Here is a 13,564-nt window from a genome sequence, read left to right as displayed (position 1 = left end):
GCACCCACATGCATGCCAGCCAGCAAGTCTTCTAGTTACTGCCGTGCATGCGCATGCACCAATCAGCTGGCCAGAGCGCATGCTCACGCCGGAAAATGGAAGACCAGCTTTTCCAGTTTCTGGTACTGCCACACACACAAAGCTCAGCTGATCATCATGTCCACATGCGCGCCAGAAACCCAGAAGAGGACCGGTCGATGCTGTGTGAGCCAGGCAACATGGCTCCGCATGCCACTTCGGGCACACATGCCATAGGTTCGCCATCACAGATCTAGTTGGACAGGTAAAGATTTTTGAAAAAAAAGGGCAATCCTTTAGGTATCACAGTCTCAAGCCAGATAAGGCTTTGTAGATACCCCCCTCCCCCCCCCAGCTCCTTGAATTGCATTGGAAACACACCAGTAACCAGTGCAGTTCATGCAGGAGTGGTTGTTAGTGTGCCATATATCTGGCACCATTTGCTAACCTGCTTAGTTGCATTCAGCATCAGTTGGAGTTTCTGAATAGTCTTCAAGGTCAGCACTGCAATAGAGCATGTTACAGTAGTCTAATCTTGAAGTTACAAGGGTGCTAATTAATATGAGCAGGGCCTCTTGATCCAGGTACAGGCGCAACTGGTGCACCATTTGAAGGTGTGCAAAGGGCCTCCTAGCCACAGCTGTCACCAGCTCTTTGAGCAGGAGCCGCAGGCCCAGGAGGACTCCCAGGTTGTGCATTGAGTCTGTCTGGGGCACCATCCAGAACCAGAGATGGAAGAACCCTTTCTCCAGGGGTCCAACTACCACACCACACCATCTTGTTAGGGTTGAGTTGGAGCCCATTTGCTCCATCCAGTGCCCAAGACCCTCCAAACACTGGAATATGGCATCCGCAGCATCACTCAAGGAGCGTGGGATAACGATATGAAACAGGGTGCACCTGCATGCTAATGATAGCTCACCCAAATCAACGGATCACCTCATGCTGTGGCCTGTTAAATAGTAGGCAATCGAGAATAGAGCCCTAAGGTGCTTCAGGCTAGACGTCTCTCCCTCTGTCAATGTTTGGAACTAGCCCTGGAGAAAGGAAGGAGAATCACCACAGTGCAGTTCCCAGAGCTGGCCCAGAAGGATACCTTGATCAATGGAATTGAATGCCGCTGAGGAGTCAAGAAAAGCCAGGATGGATGCACTTATCTCCATCCCACTCCTGCCAGAAAGGGTGTATATAATCTGTTTCATCCAGAGCTCTGTGAAATTTCCATGTGAATACTCCACCTTCTCTATAAAGAAAAGGTTGGAGACCAGACAAAATTGTCCAGACTAACTGAATCTGGCATCGGTCCTTTGAGAAGGGAATGAGCCACTTCCTCTTTAAGAACTGACAGGACCACTCCCTTTCTCAAGAAGGAATTAACTATTGCCCAGATTCACACATGTGTTCCCTCCCACGAAGACTTAATAAGTTCTATTAAGATCTAACACACATGGCCAACCCAGCAGCTGAGAGAGCCCTGTTCACTCCCTCAGGTTTATTGGGCTCAAACTCTTCCAAGGTCACCTTGAAAGATGTAGCGCCCCACCACCTCCATACTCTGGTCTTAAGTCTGGAATACAATGTAGAACAAATGTGCCAATTTTATCTGCAGATGTGTAGCATATTCTTCACAGCTACCCTTTTGGCATTGCTTCCTCCAAGGAATGATTGAGCACCAGAACAGGGCCACTGGGTGACTATTGGCAGATGCAATAACTATTTCTCTGCACAAATAGTTGTTTCATCACCCTTATTGCCATGAGGTAGGCCTTCATAACGGGTCTCGCTCATGTCTGCTCGTCTTCGTTCCTTGTCTTTCTCCAGCAACACTCTAGGCTACACTCTCTGGGACTGTTTAAGTTCCCTTAATTTCAACCTGTACAACGGAGCGCATTGGGAACTCCCGTGTACCGAAAGGTTTCCGGTGCTCTCCACAATCCAATCTAAAGCCATTTCTGCTTTGTTATTCCACGCAGTCACAAAGGCTTCAATTGGACCATGTAGCAGGCTTTCTGGAATAACTCCCAAGTTTCCTCTGGAACCCAATTGGGTCCATTAGTTGCCTGGGATAGGTTGATCCAATAGTCCCAGGTTCTTTGCAGAGGAAGCTAGGACTGAAAAATTGAGTCTTGCCAGTGAGTAATCTGTCCATCTCAGGAGAGCAGGTAAAAACTCCCACAAATCCAGAACACTGCCATTGCTCTGAGAGAGAGAGAAAAACCCAGATACATGCCTTGAGCCCCCAAAGGTTTATCAATACTGATTTAGAGATTTAAAAAAATCAACCTGTAAAATTTCTAAGAATTTATTGGATCTAATATAGTTCAATGCTAAGACAGAGATATTGTAAATGTTATATGTCCAAATTCATTATTTTAAATATATGTATGTATGTATGTATGTATGTATGTATGTATGTATGTATGTATGTATGCATGCATGCATGCATATATGTAAATGTATATGTATGTATATATATGTATATATCAGTTTTTATTCTGTATGCTAAGAAATTCATCACACTAATCATTAAATTTTTATTTTTGTGCTCTTCAGATCAGGTATTTGGCTGCAATCTAAGCAGTTTGTGTCAAAGAGAAAATAACACTGTGCCAAAATTTGTGAAGCTGTGCATTGAACATGTTGAAGAACATGGTAGGAAGAATCTACTTACTGATTTTAGGATTAAAATTTTTTTTTGTTAACAAAAGTCTTAGTATTCACAAATGGAATATGACCCAAGATACAAATATGGTTGCATTTTTAAAAATAGAAAATAAAACAATAACCCCCAGTTTTCTATTGATTGCTCTTACATTAAAAAGTTATAAAAACACTTTTCTAGAAAAGCTTGAGAAAGTTTGAAAACTGTTTCCACTCTATAATGATCGATCCAAAAACAAAATGCTGTTGAGAGAAATAGACAGCTTTTGTTTTAATATTAGATAGTGTAGTCCAAAGTAAATTCTCCTGAGGAGTGTGAAAGACTTAATTCTGTTTTTTTTATTTCGTATAGCTTGTTTTAGTATTTTTTTCTAGGATTGATGTTTATTGTGCTTTCTCACTTTCTATATTGCCAGTTCTGACTGGAGATAAATGCTGCTTCTGAAGATAGTCTATTGAAGAAGAAACTTTGACTAATCCAGTGAAGAAACAATATTATGTTGATTTACCCGTCTGTCCTCATGTTAGGTGACAGACATGTGAGAATGTCTGTTCCAGTCTCCCAGTTTCAGCATAGTGTAGTTACGTTCTACATTCCAAGTAGAAACAGTATTCTCCCCAGATGGCAGAATTTCTCAGGAGTGAAAGGAATGAGAAACCTAGTTTTCTATTAGGTGTTTTCTACAAAAATTCACATTTCCTGATGGACCCAAAAATAATAGTTCTTAGATTGGTGAAATGTTTCTGTTAATTTCTAAATAACGGAATAACAGGGTTTAATGAAATAATCTACTTCTTAAATTGCTTGTTATACCTATAATTTTCACTTTTTTGCTTTCTATTTTTGCTGTTAGGAAATTGCATGCATGTATAATGTAAGATTTAATGTAAGTTGTAAGAAAGTTTGCTGAACAAAAAAAATTAATTTTTTTCTAGGATTGGACATTGATGGATTGTACAGAGTTAGTGGTAATCTTGCAGTAATACAGAAGCTAAGATTTGCAGTTAATCATGGTACGCTCTTATACATAAAATCTATTTGCAATTAAGCTCCTTTATAAGTGCTTATCATAACAGGTTTGAACAGATTACATATTTAATATTACATAGGTAAAGGTGTGGCTTCCCCTCGCACATACGTGCTAGTCGTTCCTGACTCTAGGAGGCGATGCTCATCTCCGCCTCAAAGCTGAAGAGCCAGCGCTGTCCAAAGATATCTCTGTGGTCATATGGCTGGCATGACTAAACACCAAAGGTGCACAGAACACTGTTACCTTCCCACCAAAGATGGTCCCTATTTTTCTCTTGCATTTTTACATGCTTTCGAACTGCTAGGTTGGCAAAAGCTGGGGCAAGTACCATATTTTTCGGAGTATAAGACGCAGCAAGGTTTTGAAGAGCCTTTTTTTTTTTTAAAAAAAAGGTTTTTGCACTCTGCAAACCTCCCAAAAATGGCCCGTTTTTCTTACAAAAAAAAATGAATAGCCTTTAGGGGGCTTGCAGAATGCTCCTGGGGGGGATGCCCCCCCAAAACAAGCAAAAAAAAGTTCCATTTTTTCCAACAACGGGCCCCTTTTATGTCAAAAAAATTGCATGGATAGCTTTTAGGAAGCTTATAGAGTACACTCGGGGGCCGGGGGGGGGGGCAAAACTGAGCAAAAAAAGGCCTGTTTTTAACTCATTTCTGCCCTCCCCAGCCCCCAGGAGCTCTCTGAAAGCTACCTAAAGGCTCTGCACGGCCATTTTGGTGAAGGAGGTGGGGTTTCAGGAGGCAAAAAAATGCTGTATCCAGTGTATAAGACACACTCAGATTTTCAGCTGCTTTTTTGAGGGAAATGGTGCGTCTTATACTCCGAAAAATACGGTAACTGGAGCACACACCGTTACATGGCACTAGGGATATGACATAGAAGCCTATATTTTTGGCAATTAGTTAGATTTATTGATATAATTGTTAGAATTGTCTTTTTATCTAAATATTCTTCTATGTGTATAAACAACAGCACCAAAAGTTTATTATGACATAGCTAGTGGTTGTGTGTTTGTTTCTTTCAGATGAAAAACTGGACTTGAATGACAGCAAATGGGAAGATATCCATGTCATCACGGGGGCTTTGAAAATGTTTTTTAGAGAATTGCCAGAACCATTATTCACTTTCAGCCATTTCAATGATTTTGTCAATGCCATTAGTAAGTATTTCTTTGAAAATATGCTCATCCTAAAAGAATTTCACAGCAATTCTTATCAGTGTCCTCATTGAATGCAAGACTGTTATCAAAATGAAAAATAAAGTTTTTAATAGTCACTAGTTTTTTTTAAGTAGGAAGGCAATTATTACCATATTTTTCGGAGTATAAGACGCACCGGAATATAAGACGCACCAAGGTTTTGAAGAGGCAAATTTTAAAAAAAAGTTTTTGCACTCTGCAGGCTTCCCAAAAACGCACCGTTTTTCACAAAAATGGGCATGTTTTTCCCCCTCAAAAAGGCATGGGCTTGCAGAGTGCTCCAGAGAGGGGAGAGGGGCAAAAATGAGCAAAAAATGGCCCGTTTTTTCACAAAAATGGGCCTGTTTTTTGTAAAATAAAGGGCATGGATAGCCTTTAAGAAGCTTATAGAGTATTTCTGGGGACTGGGCGGGTTCATTTTTTTTTGCTCATTTCTGCCCCCCCCCCCCAGCCCCTAGGAGCTCTCTGAAAGCTTCCTAGAGGCTCGTGAAGGGGGCAGGGTTTCGGGAGGCAAAAAATGCTGTACTCAGTGTGTAAGATGCACCCAGATTTTCACCCTCTTTTTTTGAGAGGAAAAAGGTGCGTCTTATACTCCGAAAAATACGGTAATTGTAATTTCATAATGAGATAAAGTTATGAAATTCTATTAAATAGAATTACAATCAAATATTTACTAGATGGAAAAAAGGAGATTAATGTCCATGCTATTCTGTTGTATATATTAACCCAATAAAATGGATTATGGCTCGTTTTATCTTACCAGCCTTCTGGATGCTGTAGAACCCTTTTTAGTTGTACTTGCAATAGATCAACAGTGTCAGCAATGTTTATGTTCGCCACTAGATGGTGCTAGGTATTAGCTAATGTCCTCCCAATATAAAGCTGCATTGTGCCTAGAATTTGTCTCTTCTGTCTCTAGAACAAGAGCCTCGGCAACGTGTTCAAGCTGTAAAAGAGCTGATTAAACAGTTGCCAAAGCCAAATCACGATACGATGCAGGTGCTGTTCAGACACCTCAAGAAGTAAGTAAATAATAGAAAAGAAATGTAACTTAGTGTATATAAGTGTATAGCTTTTAAGACCCAGTAGAGTATAACTAAGCCTGTGATTTTGGCAAAGAACCAGCATTATGAAAGGAAAGAATATCAACATAGTACAGTAGCTTGATAAATGTCACATCATTACTCAAAAGTGAGAAATTGTGACTCTAAAATTCATGTTACGCAAAACTCTACAGACTGGTAATGTTAACATCAGAACTATTTCAAGTGGTACTAAGGCCCAGGATTATGCCTTGAGGAAGATATGTACACATATATGCACGTCAGAACATTTATGACAGATACTATATAGTTTTGATAATAACATGATGTTAACAGTTTTGAATGATTATTTTTCTATCTTTCTCAGAATTATAGAAAATGGAGAGAAGAATCGAATGAATTATCAAAGTATAGCCATAGTCTTTGGCCCAACTTTATTAAAACCCGAAAAAGAGACTGGTAATATAGCAGTTCACACAGTGTATCAGAACCAGATTGTAGAATTAATCCTACTGGAATTGAACTCAGTCTTTGGACGTTGAAATTTGCTAAGGCAGACTAGTCTTTGAAGGACAAAAACTCAGCTCTGACAGAAACAGCATCTCAATATATATATATATAATGTCTTCGTGGACCAAGCAGACACTTGATGGTATTGCACTTTTTTGGGGGGCGGGGGGAGAAGAGTGTGATTTATTTTTGCTGGGTTTTGGAAGCTATTAACTTTGAATTTTTGTTACAATAAATGTTATGGAATATTACAAAGTTTATATGATTCTAGTGACACTTAAACGGAAGATTTTATATAGATGTACACACTGGATTTTTTTTTTTTTTTTGTGGAAGAGGCTAATTTCAGTCAGGATTATCTAGAATGGCATTTTAATCTTTATTTTTAAATACAGGTCGTCCTTAGTTTATAACCATTATTTAATAATCACTCAAATTTGTAACAGTGCTGGAAAAAGAGATTTATGAACATCTCTAGCACTTATGACTGTTTTAATACCCCCACAATCACATGATCATGGTTTATATGCTTGTCAACTAGCAGTTGCAGTCTCCCAGCATAGCATGATCACCATTTGCAACCCTCCAAAAAGCAAAGCCAACGTGGGAAGCTGGATTTGCTTGACAACTGCGTGATAAATTCAACAACTATGGCAAAAAGTTGTAAAATTGGGCATGATCACATAAACACATTGCTTACTGACAGAGGTTCTGTACCAATGATGGTCATAAATCAAGAATTCTGTAGCCTTAGACTTAACACTTGCTTTAGAGAAAATGAACTCTTTATCAACTGACTTTGAAAAACTTTGTGAGTTTTTTTTAGTGAAACAATGCAGCGCAAGCTCACAAATTAAAATGTACAAGAGAATTCCCATGATTCATTTACAGGTTTCTGTATTAATTTGACAGATTAAACAAATGCTAACAGCAGTCAGTGTAAATTCCTTCACTACACCAATTTTACTTGCCATTGATATTGCTGGACTTGCTCAGATTTTTTTAACCACATATTATTACTGCTTCAGACACTGAATTGGTGCATATAACTAGTGGAGGATATATCTGTGATGGGCTGGAGTATTCAGCATTTTTTCAGGATGTATATATATATGCGTGCGTGTGTTATTTGACATTAAATCATATTTAGCAAATCTAACTGGAGGTTGATATTGTAGTGAATCCTTGTATGAATCTGTGGTAGTGAAATCAGATGTAAATATACACTGAAGTCCTAACTGGGTGTTTTATTTTTTTATTATTATGTGTATACACTGTTGTATACTTTCTATTCCTACACTTTGAATGTGTAGATTAGTAACTGATATTTTGGTGTACCTCCAATGGATATTTTGTTCCTACAGAAAAATGGGTTACTTGGAAAACTGTGTGCACTTTTTAAATGCTAACATCTGCACGCCAATAATTTTAATGCAAATGGTACTGGAAAAATACTGCTTGCTTTACATAGTTAATGCACTACAAGCAGAACCTCTGATGTTATTTAATATGTACAGGAGCTATATTAGATAAATATATTGCAAATTCTAACATCTATATCTTGCAGAAACTTATATTTGAATAGATGGATGTCTGGATGTAATGAAGATGCTGAACTTAAGGATTGCTTTTGATTTTAATGATGTAGATTGATTTGTAAAATAATTTCAGAAGATTTTGTTACAGGATACATGGTCTCCAGAAGATTTTTTTAAATTGTATTTTTCTAGACTAACTGCTGTATCTGACATTTGCTACGTGGTAATGAAATAAAACCGCTAGCTGTTTGGAATGTGGTGCTTTGGATTTGAAATGCAAGTTGTGCCATATTGAAACTATAAATACAAACCAACCAATCATTTCTTGGTTCCTGGTTTTATAATGTATTAATGATCTTTGACTTACAAGGACTCAATGAATTCATTGTTGGCAAACAGTGCCGATGGCCAGAAAAGAAGTGGAAAGGACTTAATGAATAATAATTCTCTCTACAGGATTGATGGGACAATTGCCCTCATCGTTTTATTTGATTAATTTAACAACATTAAGGCATTATTTAGAAGCACTGTTATAAAATGCTTTCTTGAGAAGAAAAACTCTGTAGTATTGACCTCAATTTAAGAAAAGGCCCAGTTCTATTATTGGCCATAGAGGTTTTTGTGGAAGAAACAATATGCAGATCACATGTCCATTAAGGCATCTGGAAACTCTATGTACTTCCTGAGAATGAAACTATATAATATGTTCCTTTACTAGTTTCAGTCATAAAGATGATCATAGAATTTATTTTCTTCCTGTATCTGTCTTTCAGAACATTCTCTTCCTGACCAGAAATAATAGCTTATTGGATAAAACTTTGTTTATTTTCTATATTCTGATTTACCTTATGTAACTGGTTATAAAACTAAAAAAAGAATTGCTGGGGAAAAAAATCTGATGGAAGATTAGCTCCCATCCCAGTTATCTTAGCAAATTAATATTAGAATAAATTAAAGACTATTTCTTTGTATCAAATATCAAAATTGCTAATACATGCTGCAGCTTTGCTTCTTCATTCTTAGACAGATATTGAGAACATTTAACATAGTTTTCAAGCAAACTTTGTGATAAATGGCTTTTGCAAATATAATTCTGGAAGCTAATCACCCAACATATATTATTATAATTCCTCTCCAAATAAGTTGTTAATAGCTAGAAATTTTCTTAAGTCATGTAACTGAAACACTCTATAATAGATATTAGCTCAACCTTTAAAGGTGCATCTTAGTTTGTCAAGATAAGCAAGGATCACTTTTTAAACTTCTTCAAGCATCCTGTAAATATTCTGAACTGCATTAATTGGAATATGTCTCAAAACAGGTGCAGTAAATATTCCTAGTTTTGAATCTGTTTCAATAATATATATAAAACAGCCTATCTCCAAAGATTATGAAGGTTTGGCAAATCACATTTATGTTACAAAGAAGATAGACCAATTTATTATCGTCATTTCAAAATGATGATGTGTAATGAGAAAGTATTCTGCCTTTTGCAATTGACTATATTTGTAGTGGTAGATGGCTAATGAATTAAATTGGCTTTGATATATGATAGTGTTATTTCCATGACTGTTGTTTCCTAAATCTCTTATTGTGGATTAAACATTCTTTACGTTTTGTGCCAGAAATACATTGTTATTTAAATATTTCTATTTGATTGTTTAAAATTAGATAAATAAAAATTAATAATTAGTGAAAATTGGGGGGGAAATCCCAAACTGAATTTATGAAATTTTGGCATAAATTAACATTTAAAAAGAATCTGGAGCCAACATAATGCTGCAATTAACATATCAAAACCATTAGCTGTAATTCATCAGTATGTATTTACCAGAAGTGTGCCTGTGTTTCAGAACAAATAAGTTGTGCTAATTCAGGATTTGCTTTGTTGGAAATGGTTTGTGATTTCTCTGGGATGCAGGGAGACACTTAATTAGTGGCATTCAAGTTATCTTGTACTTTTTAAATTAACAAACTGGATTACTGTGAAATGAGTTTTACTCATTACTGGCAATGAGTTTGATGCTCTTTTTGACACAAATAAACATTTAACTCTCAGCCTGTGTTTGCGTTGTCTAAAACAGTCATTTGAAATACTCAACCAGCTCTTGACATTTATTTGTTCTCCAACCACCTGTAGCACAGGGAAAATTTTTAATTCAATTCCTCTTTCTGGTATTGTAGCTGTGTGTGGGGTCCCCGTTGACTTTTAAGGATGGAAGCAGGTGAGCAACAAAACGACTTCATTCAGATTTGATTCAGTTTCCCACAGCCATCTCTTAGTCGTCATAGGCAAAGTGAAACATGATTAGCAGTAAATAATTTCTCTAAGAATAGCTGCATCTCAGCCAGAAAAGAGCAGCAGTTGTTGGACTTGTTAATTTACCCACCATAAATGTTGGCTAGGACCAATGCATGGAGGAAGGGGCCAGTTCCTGAATGTCTAATGAGGCATAGCAAAGCTTAGCAAGGAAAGGGAGCTGCTCCAAAGAATCTTAATGAGCTCTCACAATTGCAAGACTATATGAGTGAGCAGCTGCTGAGGCTGTATTTTGCCAGATCAGTCCTTTATAAAATAGCCTGTCCTATAATGGAGCTTAAGTGAATATTTTTTACATCATTTCCATTTAGAAGGGTGTCTCATTCCCTACCCTTTTATATCCAGCCTTTTATTAGAATTTTGATAGATTTAATTTCTTAGTGAAAGTTGGTTTTAAAAGGTATTTGGTGTTGACCACCAATTACATTTTTTTCTATCACAAACAACTTCCATTCTTTCAAATACTGCAAGAGCAAAACATGATTGTAGTCAACCAGTTCAGCTTGTAGACTGTGGGTGACTCTGTTTAAACATGTTCTGGTGAAAAACACCCTACTCAATATAACATCTTCCAGAATTGAAATTATTTTCCTCAAGAAACAAGAAATGAGCATTAGAAGGACTACTTCCTAGAAAAATTATACCTTATATTATTTCCTTTACATGGGAAATACATAGAATTTTAGTGCTGCTTATATAAAGTTTCGGAATATAAGACACACTTTGCCTCCCCTTATAGGTGCATCTTATAGACTGAATACGGGCATTTGGGTTCCCAAACTGTCCGTATGTCGCATTTTTGCTCTCCCCTGCTCCCAGAAGAACTCTGCTGTGCTCCGCATGGCCTGTTTTCGCCAAAAATGCACCCTTTTGGCCTGTAAAAGTGTTTTGGGGGGCTGGGGAGAGTGAAAATGCAACGGGCAGAAGTTCGGGAGCCCAACAATGTTTTCAGCGAAAATGGACCATGTAGAGCACTGTAGAGTGCTTGTGGGGAGTGAAAAAACGCAACCCACAGAGGCCAAAAACTTTTTCCCCCTCCTGTAAATCTAAGTGCATCTTATAGTCGGGAGCATCTTATAGTTTGAAAAATACGTTAAGTAAATTTTAGGAAGAGCTAACAGCCATCTCTTAATCGTCATAGGCAAAGTGACAAATAGAAGCCTTGTTAAAAGCTTTTCCCATGAAATTATTCATAACAGTAGTTGTGAACTCATGAGTATTGTTCACATCCTTACACAGCTGTTTTGTGTGAATGCAGAGACAGCCATTTTAGATTTTCTTTATACATATAAGATATAGGGACAAGGGCATGTCTGTGGTTATACTCTTACACATGCATATAAGTCAAGAAATACATATAGTACATTCTATCCAGAAAGAAACCCTTTAATGGGAATATGGAGTGAGACATCTCCACAACTATTCATACCTTCTCTTGGTCAAGAATGATCAAGCTAGAAGCTTCCATTTAAATCATTAGATTTTTGCAAGTTCTAAATCAATTTAACGGTCTTTCCAGGCAGGTCTGGAAAATTACTACCAAGGAGCTAATAAAACTTTTTGGGCAAGGAGGGTTGCTGGGTTTTAGATAAATTTAAGTAATGCTTGAAGAGATCTACTTCAATTTAACTTCAGGCACCAATATGGTTTTAGGTGCCTTGTTGAAAGGTTTCTATTAAGGTATAAAAGCGACCTGAAATAAGATGGATGAGCATTATTCTGGCTATAACACACGGACGCACGCACATGCACGCGCACATACAATACAAATAATCCCCAAATTTGGAAGATTGCCAGTTCTAGACACAGGACTGTACTGGTAGTCCTTGAGTGAAGCCCAACATTTCTGTTGCTAAGCAAGAGATTTGTTTAGTGAGTGTTGCCCCATTTTGCAACCATTCTTGCCACAGTTGTTAAGTGAATCACCACAGTTGTTAATTTAGTAACATGACTGTTAATCTGGCTTCTCCATTGAGACTGCCAGAAGTACTAGACTATTGTCAAATGTCTGAATTATCACATGACCAAGGGGATGCTATGACGGTTGCAAGTAAGAAAAATGATTATAAATCACTTTTTTCTGTACCATTGTAACTTCAAATAGTCATTAAATGAACTTCTGTAAGCTGAATACTACCTGTATTGGAATGTTCGGCTGACTTAAGATTCTACAAAGTTAATATTTGTATAAATAAATTATTCAGGAAATTTTGAAGCATCCACAGCTCATAAATGGAAGATGTCCCTACAGCATCTACTTAAAATATGAATAACTTTCTTTTAAATAAAATATTGGTAACAATGGGTGAAAGTATCATAAAATGAATATGATAGTTAATAGTATTAACCCTAAAAAAAGACCACAGATGTCTAATACAGTCTACAACCTATAATTATATTCGATAAAGATATTAAATTCTGAATTTTGAAAGCAACAATAGTTGGAAATTTGAATCAGAACATTTCAGAACATTTTACCAAATAGTTAAAAATTCCTTTCTTTGCTCTGTTAAAAAAACACTTTTTGAGAAGTTGACAAACATAAACAAGCTATTATGGTAATCACAGCTTATTAATTGCTGCAGCTCAAGTATATATATATATTCTACCAATGTTCTTTAATTCTTTTCATAGCATCTATTCTCCAATGCATTTATATGATGCATTGTCAAATTGCCAATATTGGGACTAGAGCCAAAGTGGCAGAGTGCAATCGGAGTAGACTTTTAACTATCAGAACTGCAAAAAAAACAGGTGACCATGGCAAGGAGAAAAGACAGAATATATATAGCTTAGATTTTGCTACCATCTAGTGGTCACCTAAATGTTTGTAGCTCTGAACTGATGATATTTTCCCCCCAAAAAATTACTTATTAGTTTTATTAATAGTATATAAAAAGAAAAAAAAAATTCAAAATTATAAAAGCAAAACCATACATATTAAACCAAAACAATATAAATAGTCCTTGACTTATAACTAGTTTCTTAGCAATTATTCAGAGTTAAAATGGACACCTCAAAAATATACTTAGGACCCAGCTTTAAAGTTCTCATGCCAAATTCCCCCTCTGATCACTCGTGATTATAGAAACGCTTTTTGGGTGCTTGGCAACCAGCCAGCGTTTATGGCTGTTTGATGTGCCTCAAAGCCACATATTTACAATCGTTTTTTCGAAAGCACATTTACTTCAAGTTCCGACAAACTCCCACAGCAAATAATGGATTTGCTGCTTAACCACTACATT

At 36.9% G+C, this 13,564-nt stretch overlaps 1 protein-coding gene across 6 annotated transcripts in view; it reads left to right on the top strand.

Annotated features, from left to right (window-relative positions):
• Positions 1–10,057, top strand: part of ARHGAP12 (Rho GTPase activating protein 12) — a 59,610-nt gene extending 49,553 nt beyond the window's left edge. For all 6 annotated transcript variants that reach the window (XM_081932640.1, XM_081932638.1, XM_081932639.1 and 3 more), the window contains 5 exons: positions 2,572–2,670; positions 3,616–3,693; positions 4,735–4,869; positions 5,828–5,930; positions 6,319–10,057. In XM_081932640.1, coding sequence (XP_081788766.1) covers positions 2,572–2,670; positions 3,616–3,693; positions 4,735–4,869; positions 5,828–5,930; positions 6,319–6,493 — 590 coding nt within the window. In that variant the 3' untranslated portion in view covers positions 6,494–10,057. The remainder of the gene's footprint in view (positions 1–2,571; positions 2,671–3,615; positions 3,694–4,734; positions 4,870–5,827; positions 5,931–6,318) is intronic.
• The last annotated feature ends 3,507 nt before the right edge of the window (positions 10,058–13,564 follow it).

Source organism: Natrix helvetica, assembly GCF_964273705.1.
Source record: "Natrix helvetica genome assembly, chromosome: Z".
NCBI lineage: Eukaryota > Metazoa > Chordata > Lepidosauria > Squamata > Natricidae > Natrix > Natrix helvetica.
The sequence above is the reverse complement of the archived record's forward strand: the minus strand, read 5'-3'. Positions and strand labels throughout refer to the sequence as shown.